This window comes from Antedon mediterranea, chromosome 4, assembly GCF_964355755.1.
Source record: "Antedon mediterranea chromosome 4, ecAntMedi1.1, whole genome shotgun sequence".
NCBI lineage: Eukaryota > Metazoa > Echinodermata > Crinoidea > Comatulida > Antedonidae > Antedon > Antedon mediterranea.
In genome coordinates this window covers 31,852,914-31,870,536 of record NC_092673.1, presented here as the reverse complement: position 1 = coordinate 31,870,536, position 17,623 = coordinate 31,852,914, and the positions used below count along the sequence as shown (strand labels likewise).

The window sequence follows — 17,623 nt, the reverse complement described above, 5'->3', positions numbered from 1 at the left end:
TCGGTTGTTTGTGGTTGTTTTCGGTTGTTTATGGTTGTTTTCGGTTATTTTCGGTTGTTTTCGGTAATTAGACTGACCGCGAAAACCGGGGACGAAAACGCAAAGTTAGGTAAAATCATGCTTTGTTTTTTAAAAGACTAAAAACGAAATGTGTTTATAGATTTTGTAAGTAAATGTAATCTACGGTGTATTTCATTGAATTTGTACGATTTTGAGTTGTATTTTGTGCACACTACCATTTATTAGGGTCTTCCATGACTTTTGCGCCTCTGTATGGTCTTAGCTTTAGAAACACCCATCAACAGAAGGCGACATTAAAAAAAATATTATACAAAATTTGTTTTCGGTATTTAGATTTTTTTAATTTTTTGTTCGGTTTGTTTTCGGTTTGTTTTCGGTTGTTTACGGTTGTTTTCGGTTGTTTGTGGTTGTTTTCGGTTGTTTTCGGCTATTTTCGGTTGTTTTCGGTAATTAGACTGACCCCCGTATTTTGAGCAGTTGGCATCAGAAACAGGCCCAAGATTGTTATATCTGATGACGTTAACAAACATATGGTAAGAAAAACTGTAAATATCCTTATATCGTACCGTTTAAACAAATAGTATAATTTCCTGTAGGCATATATCACCGGATTTAATGTTTATTTAATTTATGTTTATTTAATTTATAATTGCACAATTTTTAAACTATCCAGTGATATACTGGAAAACAATTATTATATGGCATACGTACTATATTAAGAAATCTATAATAGTCTACTCAAGGTTATTCCTTCAATAAGAAAGCCTAATGACTAAATATTTTGAATTTATTAATATTTTCATAATATGCCGATTAAAAAATACAAAACACAAATACCATTCTTGATATGTATTTGTTATAATTTTGTTTAAAACAGAGTCATTTATATATATATATATATATATATATATATATATATATATATATACCACTAAATTAACACTTTGGGAGACATGCTATTTTTTTGTATATTTGGGAGACAATGACAAAATGGCTGATTATTATACTTTGACATATATTTTACATACACCCTTTCATTTTATTTCATTAAAGGCATGTTACTACATATTTAAAAACAAAAAAAATTATAATAACAATTAAACTGTAAGATATATATGTTTTAAGTTGTTATTTTTGTCTCCCAACTGTTTTTCAAACTCTAAAATGTACATTTGGGAGACTTGACAGTGTACATAACATATTACAGTATAAAAATGTCTTATTTACAGATTAAACAGTGCAAAAATAGTGCAAAGTCAACAATACCAGTACAAAGCTCATTAAAACCATTCCAATTATTATTATTGATAGAAAAAAACATACCAATGTTAAATTGATGAATAAAAAAATGTTTTTTGTTAATTGTTCAGAAGGGTTTTTAAGAGGGTGGGGGCATAAAATGCTAACAATAATTAACCCTCGAAATGAAAATCTACAACACGATTAATATCAAGGTGTTAAAATATGGTACAAATTGTTAAAAATGCTTTGTAAAGATCATCTTCAGACAATTCTACTAAAAATATAAATGTGTTATAATACAGTATTCAAAATAAAAATTCAATTTTTTTAAATAAAAAGAACACTTTATTTCGCTTTGTAACCTAGCTGAAAGTTAAACCAGCCCGAATGAATTAGATCAAGCAACAAACTTACTCAAAATAAAGAAGTTCAACAAATTCGCAATTTCTTTAAGATAGATTTATTAAGAGTCCAAATGCCAAACCTATTCAATTTAACAGAATATCTAAACTTTGAAACAATTTTAGCTTGTAAGGTGAAGATTGTACAAACAAAGTAATTGATACTGTTTTCACATTAAATAAAATAATGTATACATAGAGTACACAGTAATTATAGTGTAGCAAGTCTCAATAAATTGCATGCTATAGTAATAATATTTTATTGACATATACGATGTACATCGGCGGCAATCAATTTCATAAAAGTTGCGTCAAAAAAAAATAAATAAAAATCATTTATGCAAGCATTACATATACAATTATGTACAGATAAAAATAAATTGCATATTATTATCAATATTACAGGAAATTGTAATACAGCAAATATATAATTTAATCAGAATCAAATCTTGTGCCATTAGGCAAATTGTTACCACATTGCAGTCTCAATAAATTGCATACTATTATCAATATTACAGGAAATTGTAATACCGCAATTATATAATTTAATCAGAATCAAATCTTGTGCCATTAGGCAAATTGTTACCACATTGCAGTCTCAATAAATTGCATACTATTATCAATATTACAGGAAATTGTATTACAGCAGTTATATAATTTAATCAGAATCAAATCTTGTGCCATTAGGCAAATTGTTAACACATTGCAGTCTCAATAAATTGCATACTATTATCAATATTACAGGAAATTGTAATACAGCAATTATATAATTTAATCAGAATCAAATTTTGTGCCATTAGGCAAATTGTTAACACATTGCAGTCTCAATAAATTGCATACTATTATCAATATTACAGGAAATTGTAATACAGCAATTATATAATTTAATCAGAATCAAATCTTGTGCCATTAGGTAAATTGTTAACACATTGCAGTCTCAATAAATTGCATACTATTATCAATATTACAGGAAATTGTAATACAGCAATTATATAATTTAATCAGAATCAAATCTTGTGCCATTAGGCAAATTGTTAACACATTGCAGTCTCAATAAATTGCATACTATTATCAATATTACAGGAAATTGTAATACAGCAATTATATAATTTAATCAGAATCAAATCTTGTGCCATTAGGCAAATTGTTAACACATTGCAGTCTCAATAAATTGCATACTATTATCAATATTACAGGAAATTGTAATACCGCAATTATATAATTTAATCAGAATCAAATTTTGTGACATTAGGCAAATTGTTAACACATTGCAGTCTCAATAAATTGCATACTATTATCAATATTACAGGAAATTGTATTACAGCAATTATATAATTTAATCAGAATCAAATCTTGTGCCATTAGGCAAATTGTTAACACATTGCAGTCTCAATAAATTGCATACTATTATCAACAATACAGGAAATTGTAATACAGCAATTATATAATTTAATCAGAATCAAATCTTGTGCCATTAGGCAAATTGTTAACACATTGCAGTCTCAATAAATTGCATACTATTATCAATATTACAGGAAATTGTAATACAGCAATTATATAATTGAATCAGAATCAAATCTTGTGCCATTAGGCAAATTGTTAACACATTGCAGTCTCAATAAATTGCATACTATTATCAATATTACAGGAAATTGTAATACAGCAATTATATAATTGAATCAGAATCAAATCTTGTGCCATTAGGTAAATTGTTAACACATTGCAGTCTCAATAAATTGCCTACTATTATCAACAATACATCTTTAAGAAAATTGTTAATAGAGCTGATATTAGCATGCAATGTATTTGGACTGCTACATCAATATATTAACAATTTGCAAATTGTTAATACATTGATTTTTTATGACATCTCACATCTCCATTCTTTCTTTAATTTGTTTTTGCCTCTTTACTCGTTCATTCATAACTTTTGATCTTACGGTCTTCCATGGATAGCTCTCATGCAGCATATATTTGTTTAAAAATGTCAAAGCTTCATTCTTAGCTACAATACAAAAAAAAAAACAATAATAATATCTCTAATTATTAATTGATGGTTTATTATGTGTTATTACATGAAAAAAAAACATCCAAACTTTTTGAAAAGAGTATGCCCTGTTTTTTTTTTCTTCTCGCATAAGGACTATAAAGCGTAGGTCCAGTGTACACACACTGCTGAACCTAGTACATATTTCGAAGACAAGTAGGGGGGTTACACCTGGTGTACCAGTTCATACAGCCACTGTCGTGGACAGACGAGAAAGCGCCGATCAAGCTGATTGGCAGCATAGACATGATGCTAGATGGTACGCGAGCGAAGCAAGCGTACCATCTAGTTGTTAGAAATTGGCACTAAATCGCCATCGATACAAAAATGCTTTTCCTCTCCATATTTAAAAGTGACATCTAAAAGGAAGCAGTCAGAAATGATAAATATACATTTTTTGGCCTTAAATGATATCTATAAAAACAGAATAAAAGTATTAACTGTACACAAGGGATTTAATTATCAATAACAGTTAAATACTACTGTTACATAGGATTTACTGTACTAAATAATTCAGAAAAATCATTACTCACAAGGTATAGTCTTATTTGCTGTACCAATTATTATGTCATTGAAGTGTTTCTTTAAGTTTCTTTCATCTTTTGTTTTCCATTTTGTGTACATTCTCCCTGTAAATAAAAGCATTTTCTTTTCATCATTTTGCTCACTTGCAATGAAAAATATGTTAGTTAATTACATTTTTTTAGTGCAATTAAGAGAGGTTAACAATTTAAACAATACATCATATTTTCTTAACTGACAATTCAGAACATTTCGAGCAAAAAACATTTATAAAGCTAAGGGTTACTTTTTCATATTTGCATTTCCCTAAAAATCGATTAATAGAAACCAAGAACAAAGATCTGGATTGACGGGGTCCGACGTTTATAGGTACTTTATTGTAGTAGTGGAGTCGCTCATACTCTAGACAAAAAATTAACTAAAGGTTTGATTAAAAATATTTAGCCACATTTAAAACACAAACAGCCCATATTCCCGCATGTACCTTTCAAACTTTTTCTTCTTTTCTCAATTATCTCCTCTTCCTCTTCCGAATCCATCAACCTGTCATCTGTGAAATATCAAAGAAGTCATAGAGAATTGTTTTATATTTATTCATATATTCCTAAGTCATATTAGATGGTGAACAAAACTGTTCGGTGATATCTGAATTGCCTTCAAAAAATTGATTCTGGGGTACCAAGAGCAAAGATTTGGGTTGGTAATAAAACTTTTGAACCAGACCCTTTATGGGGGTGGAGGGAGTGCAACGGTTCTATGTACTCAATTGTAGTAGTGGAGTCGCTCATACTCTAGACAAAGATTTAACTAAAGGTTTGGTTTCTTTTTGCCAAATTGAAAAATATTTAGCCACATTTAAAACACAAACAGCACATATTTCTGCATACCTTTCTTTCTTTTTCTTCTTTTCTCAATTATCTCCTCTTCCTCTTCCGAATCCATCAACCTGTCATCTGTGAAATATCAAAGAAGTCATAGAGAATTGTTTTATATTTATTCATATATTCCTAAGTCATATTAGATGGTGAACAAAACTGTTCGGTGATATCTGAATTGCCTTCAAAAAATTGATTCTGGGGTACCAAGAGCAAAGATCTGGGTTGGTAATAAAACTTTTGAACCAGACCCTTTATGGGGGAGGAGGGAGTGCAACGTTTCTATGTACTCTATTGTAGTAGTGGAGTCGCTCATACTCTAGACAAAGATTTAACTAAAGGTTTGGTTTTTTTTGCCAAATTAAAAAATATTTAGCCACATTTAAAACACAAACAGCACATATTTCTGCATACCTTTCTTTCTTTTTCTTCTTTTCTCAATTATCTCCTCTTCCGAATCCATCAACCTGTCATCTGTGAAATATCAAAGAAGTCATAGAGAATTGTTTTATATTTATTCATATATTCCTAAGTCATATTAGATGGTGAACAAAACTGTTCAGTGATATCTGAATTGCCTTCAAAAAAAGTTAAGAAGAGTTAATAAATACGTACAATTCTTAGACCACAGAATGTAAGACCATCTAATATGTCATATGCTGTCTTTACTGGTCGCAATCTAAATAAAAAATTAGCAATTTATAATATAAAAGTATACATTTTTAAACCCAATGACAGCATACAGTAGGATGGTAGCAACATTTACAAATAACATATAGTGAAATATACTCATAAACTATTAGAGATAGTGACATCCAACATTATGTACAACCAATCTGAGTTTACAATTTACAAAAGTATCAGCAGTTTTATTATGGACATTCAATTAAATAAATATTTACGTTTTTTTGGTGAACAACGTTTTGTTACAGTCAGTAGCACTGAAACAAAAAAATTTATAATTAATACTAGACAATTTTCAATTGCTGACAAAAGTGTTTAGTCTACTACAATAACTCTTTGTTCTATTGCTTATTAAAAAATATAAATATTCCTAGTCCCTTTTGAAAAATAGACTATTCCAAGATACATGATTAAAAATTACAAGTGCATCGTGTTAAATAGCAATTTAATTTGGCAAATATTTACATTTTTTTTGTTGGTTAGAAAGTAGTTTGGTTTGAATTATCTTCACTGTATGAGTTGCCACTCCTTATTGTACCACTGAAATTAACAGAAAATACTTATCAAAATACTACACAATTTTGTAATCAACATTGCTAACAAAAGTGTTTAGTCTACTACAATAACTTTTCGTTCTATTGCTTATTTAAAAATATAAATATTTCTAATAACTTTGATAATCATTTTCTGAAAGCGGTTTGGAAGAACAACGATCATCATGTCTTCCTAGTGTTTACAATCAAAAATCAAGAAAATTCTTATAATTCAACATTGAAAAAGAGCTTAACTTTTTAGAAAAATGGGCTATACAATGAAATGCAAATTAAAAATTACAAACTGAGCAATTCAATTTGGTAAATATTTACACTTCCGTGGTAGTCAAGATAGTAGCCGTTTCTCATCACTTGATGAGTCGTCATCCCTTATTCTACCTCTGAAATAAAAAGAATATACAAGTCAGAAAATGGTTGTAAAATTCTCATTCAACTAAATTACTAGATTAATATATTCATAGGTCAGCCGAATTTAATTGTACAGAAAATATTTGCATTTGTAGATTTGCAACCTTACCATTTTGAATTTCACTTTTAAACATTAACTAACTCTACTTTTTTAATTGGCCACATCTGGAATGTATAATAATACAGTAATAATGTTTTTTATCTACCAGTAAGTATACCTACCCCAGAGCAAGTTTCAAATGTAATTTAAAACATCATTTATCAGATTCATACTCACCTATATCCTCAGGGTTACTTATTAGTTTGAAGATCGTGCAACCCCTAGTCTTTCAATAAACCCGGACAGACAGACAGACATGGGTTTTATTAATTTGAGTCAAGTTCAATTAAAGTCAACGATTTGATGATAGTCAAACGTAATCAATAAGCTTAATGGAAATAATTGAATTAGGCCTCGTATCAACCCTATGTGTATATAATTCATATTATGTGTACTTACGATTTCTTTAAATCTCTAAACACATCTTCAAAAGAGAGTGCCTTTGGTTTCAGGATTGATTACCTTCCTAGAGTTTAAAAAAAAACTAGAATTTGAATAGCTATAAAATCAAAATGCACTTAATTACTATACACAATGTATACCACAAGCATTGAGTGAGTACACTTGCTAATAACATTACTTCTGTTTTGAGGGAAAATTATTTGAAATTGAAAATGAAATTTGTGATACAGCTGAGAATTGACTGTCATTTTAACGTAAGGTTAAAGTAGATTTAGGCTTACTTAGTTTATACAGTGTATACAATATGCTTGTCTGTGTAGTACTAGTATAGGTTACTAAGCACATCAGTTTTTAGAGGGTATGACTTATGAGATGGTAAACCTAAAGACTATCTTTAACAGACAAACAAGACCTACAGCACTTCAAAGTGCTGTACTTGCCTATGTACTGCCTTCATAGCCCCCATAATCCCATATGAATGAGAATCATAAAAAAAAGTCACAGAAAAACCTGGCTCATATCCTACCACTTCTACTAGAGTACTAAGCATAGCTACCTAAAAAATAGGCTAACCCTCTAAAAGTTAACCTAGACTAGTGCCTACTACTAGGCTACTTTAGGCCTGTAGAAGTAGAAAGTAGCCTAGGCATAGGGTAGGCCTACTCTAGGCTTAGTAGGGGTCTACCTAGGTAGGCCTAGCTCTATACTTAGTAGAGTGAGTTGTATTTTATAACTCTTCCTAGGCCTAGCCTAGGCTAGGCCTAGAGCTAGGGCATCCTTTTGAATTTGACATTGTAAATGTCAACATTTTTGTAGGTTTAGGCCTAGAGGGCCTATAATATTATAACCTTTAGTAGGCATAGGAGGCCTTAACTAACCTTCTAAGCTTATTATTATATAGCCTAGGCTAGGCCTAGACTAGTACGTAGTAGTAGGGCTAGCCTAGGCCTAGCCTATTAGGCCTTATATTAGGCTAGGCTACTCTCTTTTTAGGCTAGACTAGGCCAGGGCAAGGCCTAACTAATAAGGCCTCTCCCGCTAGCTAGTAGTAGCCCTATAGGCCTACCTATCTAGTAGCCTAGGCTTAGCCTACCTACCTAGGCCTACTTGGCATAATAGGCTAGGCCTACCTAGCCCTAGTTAGGCCTAGGCCTAGGCCTAGACGACGTATCGTATAGAATAAGGGTACTTGTTTGTAGACCCTCTCGCTGGCCCGGGCCTAGCCTCACTAGCCTTAATAGACCTGTATATTATTGGTTGTTAGTTGTTTTATTTTATTCAAACTAGCCTAGTAAATATTAGTAGTTAATTTATGCATACCAAGCATCAAAAAAGTTTTTCACTACCACCCCACGGCTCGCTTCCCGCCGATCCTCTTCTCGCTTCGCGCACCGCCCGATGCATGCACACTGCGCATGCGTGGAGGAGTGGGATCTTTGAATTCAAAGTTTTAATTCGCCTGATGATGGTGTTGTTTTAATTAAACTTCAATAAATACAATGTTTATTTTAAATTTCAGGTATAGCAAATTTTCCAGATTTAGAATCATTAAGGAAACATTACTAAACTAATTTGCTAAACATATAATCCGTTTTTTGTTGAAAATTCAAGAAATACTGAATGTCTACCAAGTGTCATATACATACAACACGACATATAACCCCCTTTATTCTTATAGGGTTTAATTTTAAAAATAAACACCCCTACGACTAAAATCAACTATTCTAAGTGTTTAGACATGTACTTGAATTGAAAGACTGCTTCAAATCTTAAGTTACAACTGCAGACGGTGTTTTTTACGGTATGTTAACATTAGGGAGACATCAAAATGTCTCCCAAAAGTATTTGTCTCCCAAGTATCAGATTGAAACGCCAAATTGTCTCCCAAGTGTATAATTAATACACATATATATATATATATATATATATATATATATATATATATATAAATAAATAAAATAACAGCAGAAAACTTGGTTACTTCATTGTTTTAATCACTACAAATTTGTTTCGTACGACCAGCATGTAGCTGGCCGCACTCTTCAGGTGAAATATAAAACATAAGTGACACAGTTGTCTCATAGTGCTTAATAGAAGTGAGTCATCGGGAAGTCGTATACAATAGCCTATTGTTTTAGATAAACTGTTTGGATCTGCAATTTAGTAAGAATTTTTTCCTATGTCTACAAGTAGAGACTAACTCGTTCTTACGGTTCAGTGAGCATAGCTCTGGTTGACATATAATAACATACTTTTCATATATACATAAATTACATCTTTTGTTAATATTTGAGTAAGGTTTGCATTTAAAAAATTCTTACTAAATTGCAGATCCAAACAGTTTATCTAAAACAATAGGCTATTGTATACGACTTCCCGATGACTCACTTCTATTAAGCACTATGAGACAACTGTGTCACTTATGTTTTATATTTCACCTGAAGAGTGCGGCCAGCTACATGCTGGTCGTACGAAACAAATTTGTAGTGATTAAAACAATGAAGTAACCAAGTTTTCTGCTGTTATTTTATTTATTTATTTATGCTCTACCTTGGTATTGAGCACTCTATCCAAACGGTCTGAAAATTTCAACCTGAATATATATATATATATATATATATATATATATATATATAAATCATACTGTAAATTATAGAAACAGTGCTCATATTCGGAACATGATCTCATAATCGCGTCGATTATGTATATAAGTATATATTATACTTCTATAAACTCATTTATTTATGTTTTGATGATGAGAAACAGACACACAACTCATGAGTATAATTCTCAGCCTTTTTAATAACCTGTCTTTATAATCCCACTAGTGTGTAGTCGTTGTGTGCCCATTATCCCAAAGGAAAGCATCAATTTTAATGGTGTGATTGATTTTAATTGAATGTAAAATGGTATATACCGTCATTATTTAATTACTTACTATTCATTTATTAACATTTTCAGATGATTCTGTTATTAAAGATTTGGTAGAAATCCTTATGGGGGATGGCACTGATGTCCTACCTCCGGATAGGAAAACTCGTAGTGCCATCCTTATGTTGACACGGATGATTGGGGGAAGAGCCCCCCGCCTCTCTCGATAGCTCCGGTTATCAGTCACCCGTCGGCTCTCATACACTGGCGCTGTGTGATCGCTCTCATCGCCTCTTTTGGTGAAGAGCTGGTGAAGGAGTGTGGTCGTCGGGCTTAGGAGGAGGAGCCGGCAGTGGACCAGACCGCCAAAAAGTCGACGAAGAGGAAGGCGGCGGATGGAGTACATGGAAAGCGACCGACCAAGCGCGATGCCCCCCACATAAATATGTTCCCCACAAAATAAAATATGGGGCTGAAGTGACAACCCCAGCACATGGATTGGTGCTAGAGGCTCTCCGATCAGACGAAGAGGTGTACGAGGCAAGATACCTACAATTATGTTCACGTGCCTCAGAATTGTTGCCAGGTGAGGTAGGAGATCCAACAACAATAATGCAGGTGGTTGTTGCCCTCATCCCAATAATTCAAACCGAAGGGCTCTCAATTGAAGAAGTAAACGAAACTATAAGTTTGAAACCATCGCATCTTCAACTCACAAGAAAATTAAAAAATCCCTTAGAGGTAAACCAAAAGTTGGAACAACTTCACTCACTTATAGGGACATGGGAACATTACGTCCAGGCAAGTGGTTGAATGAACAGGTAGGATTGTCACCAAGTGGCCACCATTGAGAGGCCCACTGTGTTGAAATTCGATATTAAAAAATCTAACTAATGTAATAAGTAATAATTTAATGTAACAATAAATAAATTTACCAACATTTGAGTTTACCAAGTTTCGATCCTTATAATTAAACATTTTTATTTAATTGCAGGTTATCCATGCCTATTTTAACTTGCTAAAGAACGAATATTGTGACCAGCTCTTTGTCCTGTCCTGCCTTGCTTCCTAGCCTTGAAATGGGGAAAGAAACAAAATGAAGATTGGTTGTATGAAAAGGTAACGTTAGTATTTAACTATTAGCAGTACTGTCGATCATTATCAACTTTACATGTTATATATTTTACAATTATTTTTGTTATTTTAAGGATGCTTTGGAATCCTACGAGTGGGTAATGCTTCCAATTTGTTACAATAGACATTGGTTTTTGTTAGTAGCCAACAGCAAAAAGAAAACCATTGGAATCATTAACTCTGTCAAGAATCATAACACAGAAAATACTTTCATTGAGCACTGGGGGTAAATACTTATATTACATTCTCATGCCTTCATATTGATCATAGATTTAAAATTATGATTTACCACAAATCAGAAATATGTTTTTATATACATAGGCCTATAAGGTATAATAAACGATAAAGATGAGTAAATCTGTGAGATTCTGTTAGAATGAGAAGAAGTCTTTCCAATCGGAATTCAGACCAGGAACCTTCTGCTTGATATGTAGATTTCTTAATCATTAGACCACTGGGGCTTTCGCAGTATTGTTCAAATTCGCTTGGATAGCGACACTTTAACACAGCACTAGTCCCTCTTTCCGCCTCTCAACTCCCCCACCCATCTCTCTCTCTCTCTCTCTCTATATATATATATATATATATATATATATTTCGAAACCTTGTAGGCTACAGTATGATTTTTTTTATCATTATATTATCACAGAAGATTCCTAAGAGCAAGGTCAAAGTTGACAGGGTTTGAGCATCAGACGTACACACCAATAAAGTATAATTCGGGTATGCAAACGGATGGCAGCAGTTGCGGTATTTTCTTACTTATGGTAAAGTTAATACAATATATACAGTACAATTTTTCCTAATTTAGATATAATTAACATCAATAAAAATGCAATACATAGAGTGATCGATTTATACCGTTGTAATTGTAGAATGCCGAAGCAATCATGGCATCTGTACGACCAAGGGTTCTGCGACAGCACCATTGTCCTGCCTACATGATTTACATAAAAGAACGGCTCATGCAGAATTCAACAGCAAACAAACATGAAATGTGCGACTTGCCATTTTGTACTAGACCTTCAGGCAGCAACGTAAAATGGGTGCAGTGCGATAATTGCCAACGATGGATGCATTTTGATTGCTGCAAGGTAACATCCGTAAAGGATGATTATGTATGTGTAGTGAAAATGTGTAATTGCATTTGTGCACTGACAATTAATATAAATCTGTTTACTTAATTCAGAGTTTTTTACACGAACAAAATGAAAAGTTATAAAAAACATGTTGGAAAGGGTTTGCCTGGGAGATGAAAGAAAAATATTTGTAATACCAGATTAATACAGTATGTAAATAAGGTTTTTACCTTTAGGCTTACGCTTTTAAACAAAATAGGCCTAAACAATGCATTAATAGATGATAGTTATGTGATCAGCAAATGTAAACATTTCTAGTTATCAAAATTGACGGGGTTAAGTACGTTGCTTATTGAAATGTTTTACAAAAAAGGGTACTAAAATGTAGGCCTAATGTGTTTTTTATTTTTTGAAAGAAAGACACTGTGTTGAACAACAAAGACGAATCAATTTTTTTTATTGGAAAAAAAATATGCCAAGTGTTTTTAAAAGGAAATGTCTAGAGGCAAGTTCTTAAATATTTCTGAACATGTCATTACAAACGATTTGTAATAGTATCGTACAGTAATTTTTTTTTTCAATCCAATAAAAATAATTATTTTTGTAATTTATATACGCTTTTAAACAAAAACGAATAAGATTTTGGGGAGTTATAGTTCGAAAATACCCGATGAATTATAGATGATACTTCAAAATGACCAACTGTTTTTCGAAATATTAATTTTTAAAAATAAATGTTTCTTGTTGAATTAGTCAAAGGGACATGTAGTGAATTTATTTTAGTTGGTTCCGAGCTTTCTCAGGCGTATATATTTCCACGCGACGTACACAGCTGTCCCTGAATGATAACTCATACAAAAAGTATATTTAACTCAACTAGAACTTTTATTCCTTGTAACTCAATTAATACATCTTTCTACCACTACCAGTCAAGCCTTATTTTCTTTATCATCTTTCCGTTTATCTACTCTGATCTTATTCTCTCTTCTTCCCCTAATATCTATTACATTCCACTTTTATACTGGACATGCAAATTTTAGGCTTCAGAGGAGGATAACATTTTCCCTCCAAAATTTATACGATTTTGATTGGCTAATAATATAAGGCGGACCTGGTCTAAAGCATCCTTTTCTAAACACAGAGAATCACAACATAAATAATATGACATTCCCCTTTTTGGGAAAAAGATTGTGTCAATCTTTCCAAAAATTTAACATTTAAAACCATATTACTATAAACTATCTACAAATAACACCTCTATAATATTATTATGCACGGCTTAATCCATCTGCATTTCCATTTAATGATCCTTTCTTGTAAATAACTTTAAATTTATATCCTTGTAAAAACAGAGCCCATCTCATAAGTCTAACATTGGCACCCTTCATTGAGTCCATCCATCTCAATGCCTGGTGGTCAGTATGAACTTGAAATTCACAACCATACAGATAATACTTAAGTTTATTGATAGCCCAAACAATAACAGAATATCTCTGCTCATGTACAGATAACTTTCTACTTAAGTACACAATGGGATAATCATTACCCTCACCATCTATTTGGCTCAGCACTGCACCTATGCCATAATATGAGGCATCGGTTTGCAATATAAACATCTTATCAAAATTTGGGGCTTTTAATACATTATCATCAGTAAGTCGTTTCTTTAAAGTTACAAAGGCATTTTCACATTGTTCATTCCACTTAACGGTATTACTTTTACTCTTTAAAGTTAAATCGATCAATGGCTTAGCAATATCGGCATAGTTCTGTACAAATTTTCTGTAATAGCCAGTTAATCCGAGAAATGATCGGACTTGTTTCTTAGACAAAGGTCTGGGGAACTTTTCCACAGCCTCAACCTTATCAATCATGGGTCTAATTTATCCATTACCAATCTTATGCCCCAGAAATTCTACCTGTGCATAGGCAATTTTACATTTCAAAGGCTTTGCTGTCAATCCAGCACTACTTAATCTTTCTAATACATCATTCAAATGAAAAATATGATCTTTCCAAGTTTGACTATAAATACATATGTCATCTATATATGCCTTAGCATATCCCTCAGTACCTTGTAATACCTTATCCATTAATCTTTGGAAAGTACTAGAGCTATTTTGCATACCAAATGGAAGTACATTGTAACAATACTGTCCAAATTGTGTAATAAATGCTGATTTGTCTTTGGTCTTAGGATCCAGAGGCACCTGGTAAAATCCTTTAGTTAGATCTAACGTAGTTATGTATATTGCGGATGAAACCTCATCCAACATTTCGTCTATGCGAGGCATAACATAAGGGTCAAATTGTGTATTCTTATTTAGTGATCTAAAATCTGTCACCATTCCAATTTGATTCTGGCCTTTCTTCAGGGCAATAATAGGTGCAGCATAGGCACTAACTGTAGGTTCTATTATACCCATAGCCAACATACTATCTAATTCCTCTTTCAATTTACCCTTTAATGCTTGGGGCGTTCTACTGTATATGCCATATGCCTTATAGGCATTTCACCACTAGTCTTAATTTCATGTGTCACTAAGTGAGTTCTACCTGGTACATCCGAGAATACATTCTGTTGGTACTTTAACAATTCTGTTAATTGTTTAGTTTGTGTATCATTTAAATTACTACTAACGTTAACATCTCTCCATGTTTGTGATTGATGATAAGACAATCCTATGTCTATTTCACTATCTAACTCATTGTCATGGACTGTTTCATTTAAGTCCACTTCTTCTATCGACTGAACATTTGTTACTACATAATAACCATCTTTACTTATTTCTACTTTATCATACCATCTCTTTAACATATTATTAACATGTAGAATTTGTTTTTCTTTTCTTCTACCTCCTATGTATATTTCATAATTTACATCATTGACCTTTTTTGTAACAGTGAAGGGGCCTTGCCATTTACTGTCTAACTTACTATTTCCTACTGGAAGGAATATCAACACTTTGTCCCCTTCTACAAATTCTCTATCAATAGCATTCTTGTCATAATTGTGGGACATAATTTCTTGTTGTTCAAGTTTGTTTACATTAGCATCTTTCATTAATTCCTCCATTTTTTCTCTTATGTCTAACATGTATTTGATAACATCAGTAGATGTTTCTTCATCTTCTACCCAATTACTTTTGAGTAAACTCAAGGGTCCCCTCACCTCTCTACCATAAAGCAATTTAAAAGGTGAATGGCCCGTCGCTTTACTAGGAACTTCTCTGTATGCAAACAGAAAGGGGGGTTTGTAGTTATCCCAATTTTTTCTTTGCTTAACTGTAAGTGTCCTTATCATATTTTTCAATGTACCGTGAAATCTTTCAACAAGCCCATTGCTTTGGGGGTGGTACACTGTAGTCTTTAATTGATTAATCCCCAACATACTAAATATAGATTGCATAATTGAAGACATGAAATTAGTTTCTTGATCATGTACTGTACAATCTCTTTAGGTAATCCTACTCTAGTAAAGACTTCTATTAGAGCCCTGGCTACTGTTTCAGCTCTAACATTGGGTAACGGGATAGCATCCGGATATCTCGTAGCATAGTCAATTATAGTAAGCATATATTTGTTATTAACGCTTGTTCTAGATAAGGGTCCAACAATGTCTATCGCTATACGTTTAAATGGTGTACTTATAATCGGTAATGGTATCAAAGTATGTTTCCTTTTACTTTTACCCTTATCTACCTTTTGGCATTCCTTACAGACTTTACAATAGACTACCACATCTTTAAATATACCTGGCCAATAGAATTGGTTCAGGACCCTACTTTTAGTTTTCTCAACACCCATGTGACCTGCAAATGGCACATTATGACCTAAGTGTAATACACCCTGTCTACACTGAGTGGGTAATACAATCTGTTCCACTTGGTTATTCTTATCTTTAATACTACTCCAATTTCTCATCAATATACCTTGTCTCATAAAGAAACATACCCTATGCTGACCTATTTCTTCTATAGGGACTACCCTGTCAAACACTCCTTTGAGCGAGTCATCCTTAGTTTGCAATTTGATCAGTTCTTGTTTAGTTAGGTTCAGCTTGTGCTGTTGTTCATAAGTTTTAAGTTTGACTGTTTTATCTTTAGTTTTATCCTCATTTTCGTCAAACAAATTATTCATTTCTGTTCCATTCATATCATCTAAACACTTAGTTTTATTGTTGTCATTTACTACTTTTTTCAACAATTGTACATTAGTTTCTTTAGGCGGCTCTTCTATCGGCTTAAAGTTACTATCTTTCCCTAACAATATCATTTCGTCTTGTATTCTAACATCATTTTCTATTCTGGCTTGCTCCCTAGTTAGGACGAACATTTCTTTAGCCATTGTTTCCCCACAATTCTGGTCCAAATCATGACCCAATAACATGTCCCTCTGTAATCCTTCGATTACGGCTACAATCACTTTTCCTGTCACTATCTTACTTTCTATAGCTACCTCAGCTAAGGGGACGGTAATATCGCTTCCTATACCTCTTAACGTAACCCATTTTCCTGGCAAGTAACATTTGTTAGGCACTAGACTTTCCTTAACAGCTGACTGGGTACATCCCGAGTCTCTAAGCATAGTTATATCCTGTCCTTCTAATTTTCCTGGTATTGTACACTTCTCCATTTTATTTTCTACACTATCCATAACTACTTGGGGTCTATCTGATTTTATTTCTTCACATCTTAAGCCATCTTTCACATTTGGGCCCTTCTTAGTGTCACTAGTCTTTCCTTTTGCTACCATCTTAGGACAATCCCCTATCTTATGTCCCTTCTCCTTACAATTGAAGCATAGGCCATTAATCCATTCATTTGAAGGTTCTCTCTGTTGGAAATTTCTACCATAGTTATGGAATTTGCCTCCCCTTCCGCGATACCTATTGTATCCTTGCTGCCTAGCTCCAGGGTTATTCTGAGTCGTACTATTCTTAGGTTTACTATTTTCTTGGCCCTTATAATACGTAGGCTTATTTTCAGAATTTACGGCATTCCAATAGCCACGGCCACCTGTATTAGCTATATAATCATCGGCTATCATAGCCATATCATAGCTCTTATTTACTTGTTTATCTCTAAGATAAAGCCTCAGATCTTCAGGCATTTTATCAAGTGCCTGTTCCATTATAATCATTTCAATAATGCCTGCATCATCATCTTCTTTTACATTAGCACATTTCATCCAACATTTTAAATAATGGGAGAGCTCATTCAGCCATTCCCTGATGGACATATCTTTAACTCTGTTTGAATTTCTAAATTTAAATCTGTAGGT

At 32.8% G+C, this 17,623-nt stretch overlaps 2 protein-coding genes and 1 long non-coding RNA gene across 5 annotated transcripts in view; 1 reads left to right on the top strand and 2 right to left on the bottom strand.

Moving 5' to 3' along the window:
* The window catches only part of LOC140047306 (tRNA methyltransferase 10 homolog C-like), a 129,052-nt gene that overhangs the window by 59,749 nt on the left and 51,680 nt on the right, over nucleotides 1-17,623 (bottom strand). The gene's annotated exons all lie outside the window — the stretch shown is intronic.
* Nucleotides 3,026-8,675, bottom strand: LOC140046367 (uncharacterized). Of its 3 annotated transcripts, XM_072090986.1 has the most exons (11): nucleotides 8,577-8,674; nucleotides 7,254-7,320; nucleotides 6,659-6,726; nucleotides 6,258-6,332; nucleotides 6,011-6,049; nucleotides 5,724-5,787; nucleotides 5,523-5,582; nucleotides 5,121-5,186; nucleotides 4,718-4,783; nucleotides 4,245-4,340; nucleotides 3,026-3,669 (listed from the first exon to the last, which is right to left on the bottom strand). In XM_072090986.1, the coding sequence occupies exons 7-11, from the start codon at nucleotides 5,569-5,571 to the stop codon at nucleotides 3,536-3,538; spliced, it is 411 nt and encodes a 136-aa protein (XP_071947087.1). In that variant the 5' UTR covers nucleotides 5,572-5,582; nucleotides 5,724-5,787; nucleotides 6,011-6,049; nucleotides 6,258-6,332; nucleotides 6,659-6,726; nucleotides 7,254-7,320; nucleotides 8,577-8,674; the 3' UTR covers nucleotides 3,026-3,535. The 3 variants fall into 3 exon arrangements, with proteins under 3 accessions (XP_071947087.1, XP_071947089.1, XP_071947088.1); XM_072090988.1 differs by lacking the exon at nucleotides 4,718-4,783 and having other exon boundaries at nucleotides 8,577-8,675; XM_072090987.1 differs by lacking the exon at nucleotides 5,121-5,186.
* LOC140046366 (uncharacterized) lies at nucleotides 11,220-12,189 on the top strand. The gene is made up of 3 exons (XR_011844768.1): nucleotides 11,220-11,246; nucleotides 11,336-11,487; nucleotides 11,911-12,189. It is a non-coding gene; the product is annotated as an uncharacterized lncRNA (long non-coding RNA).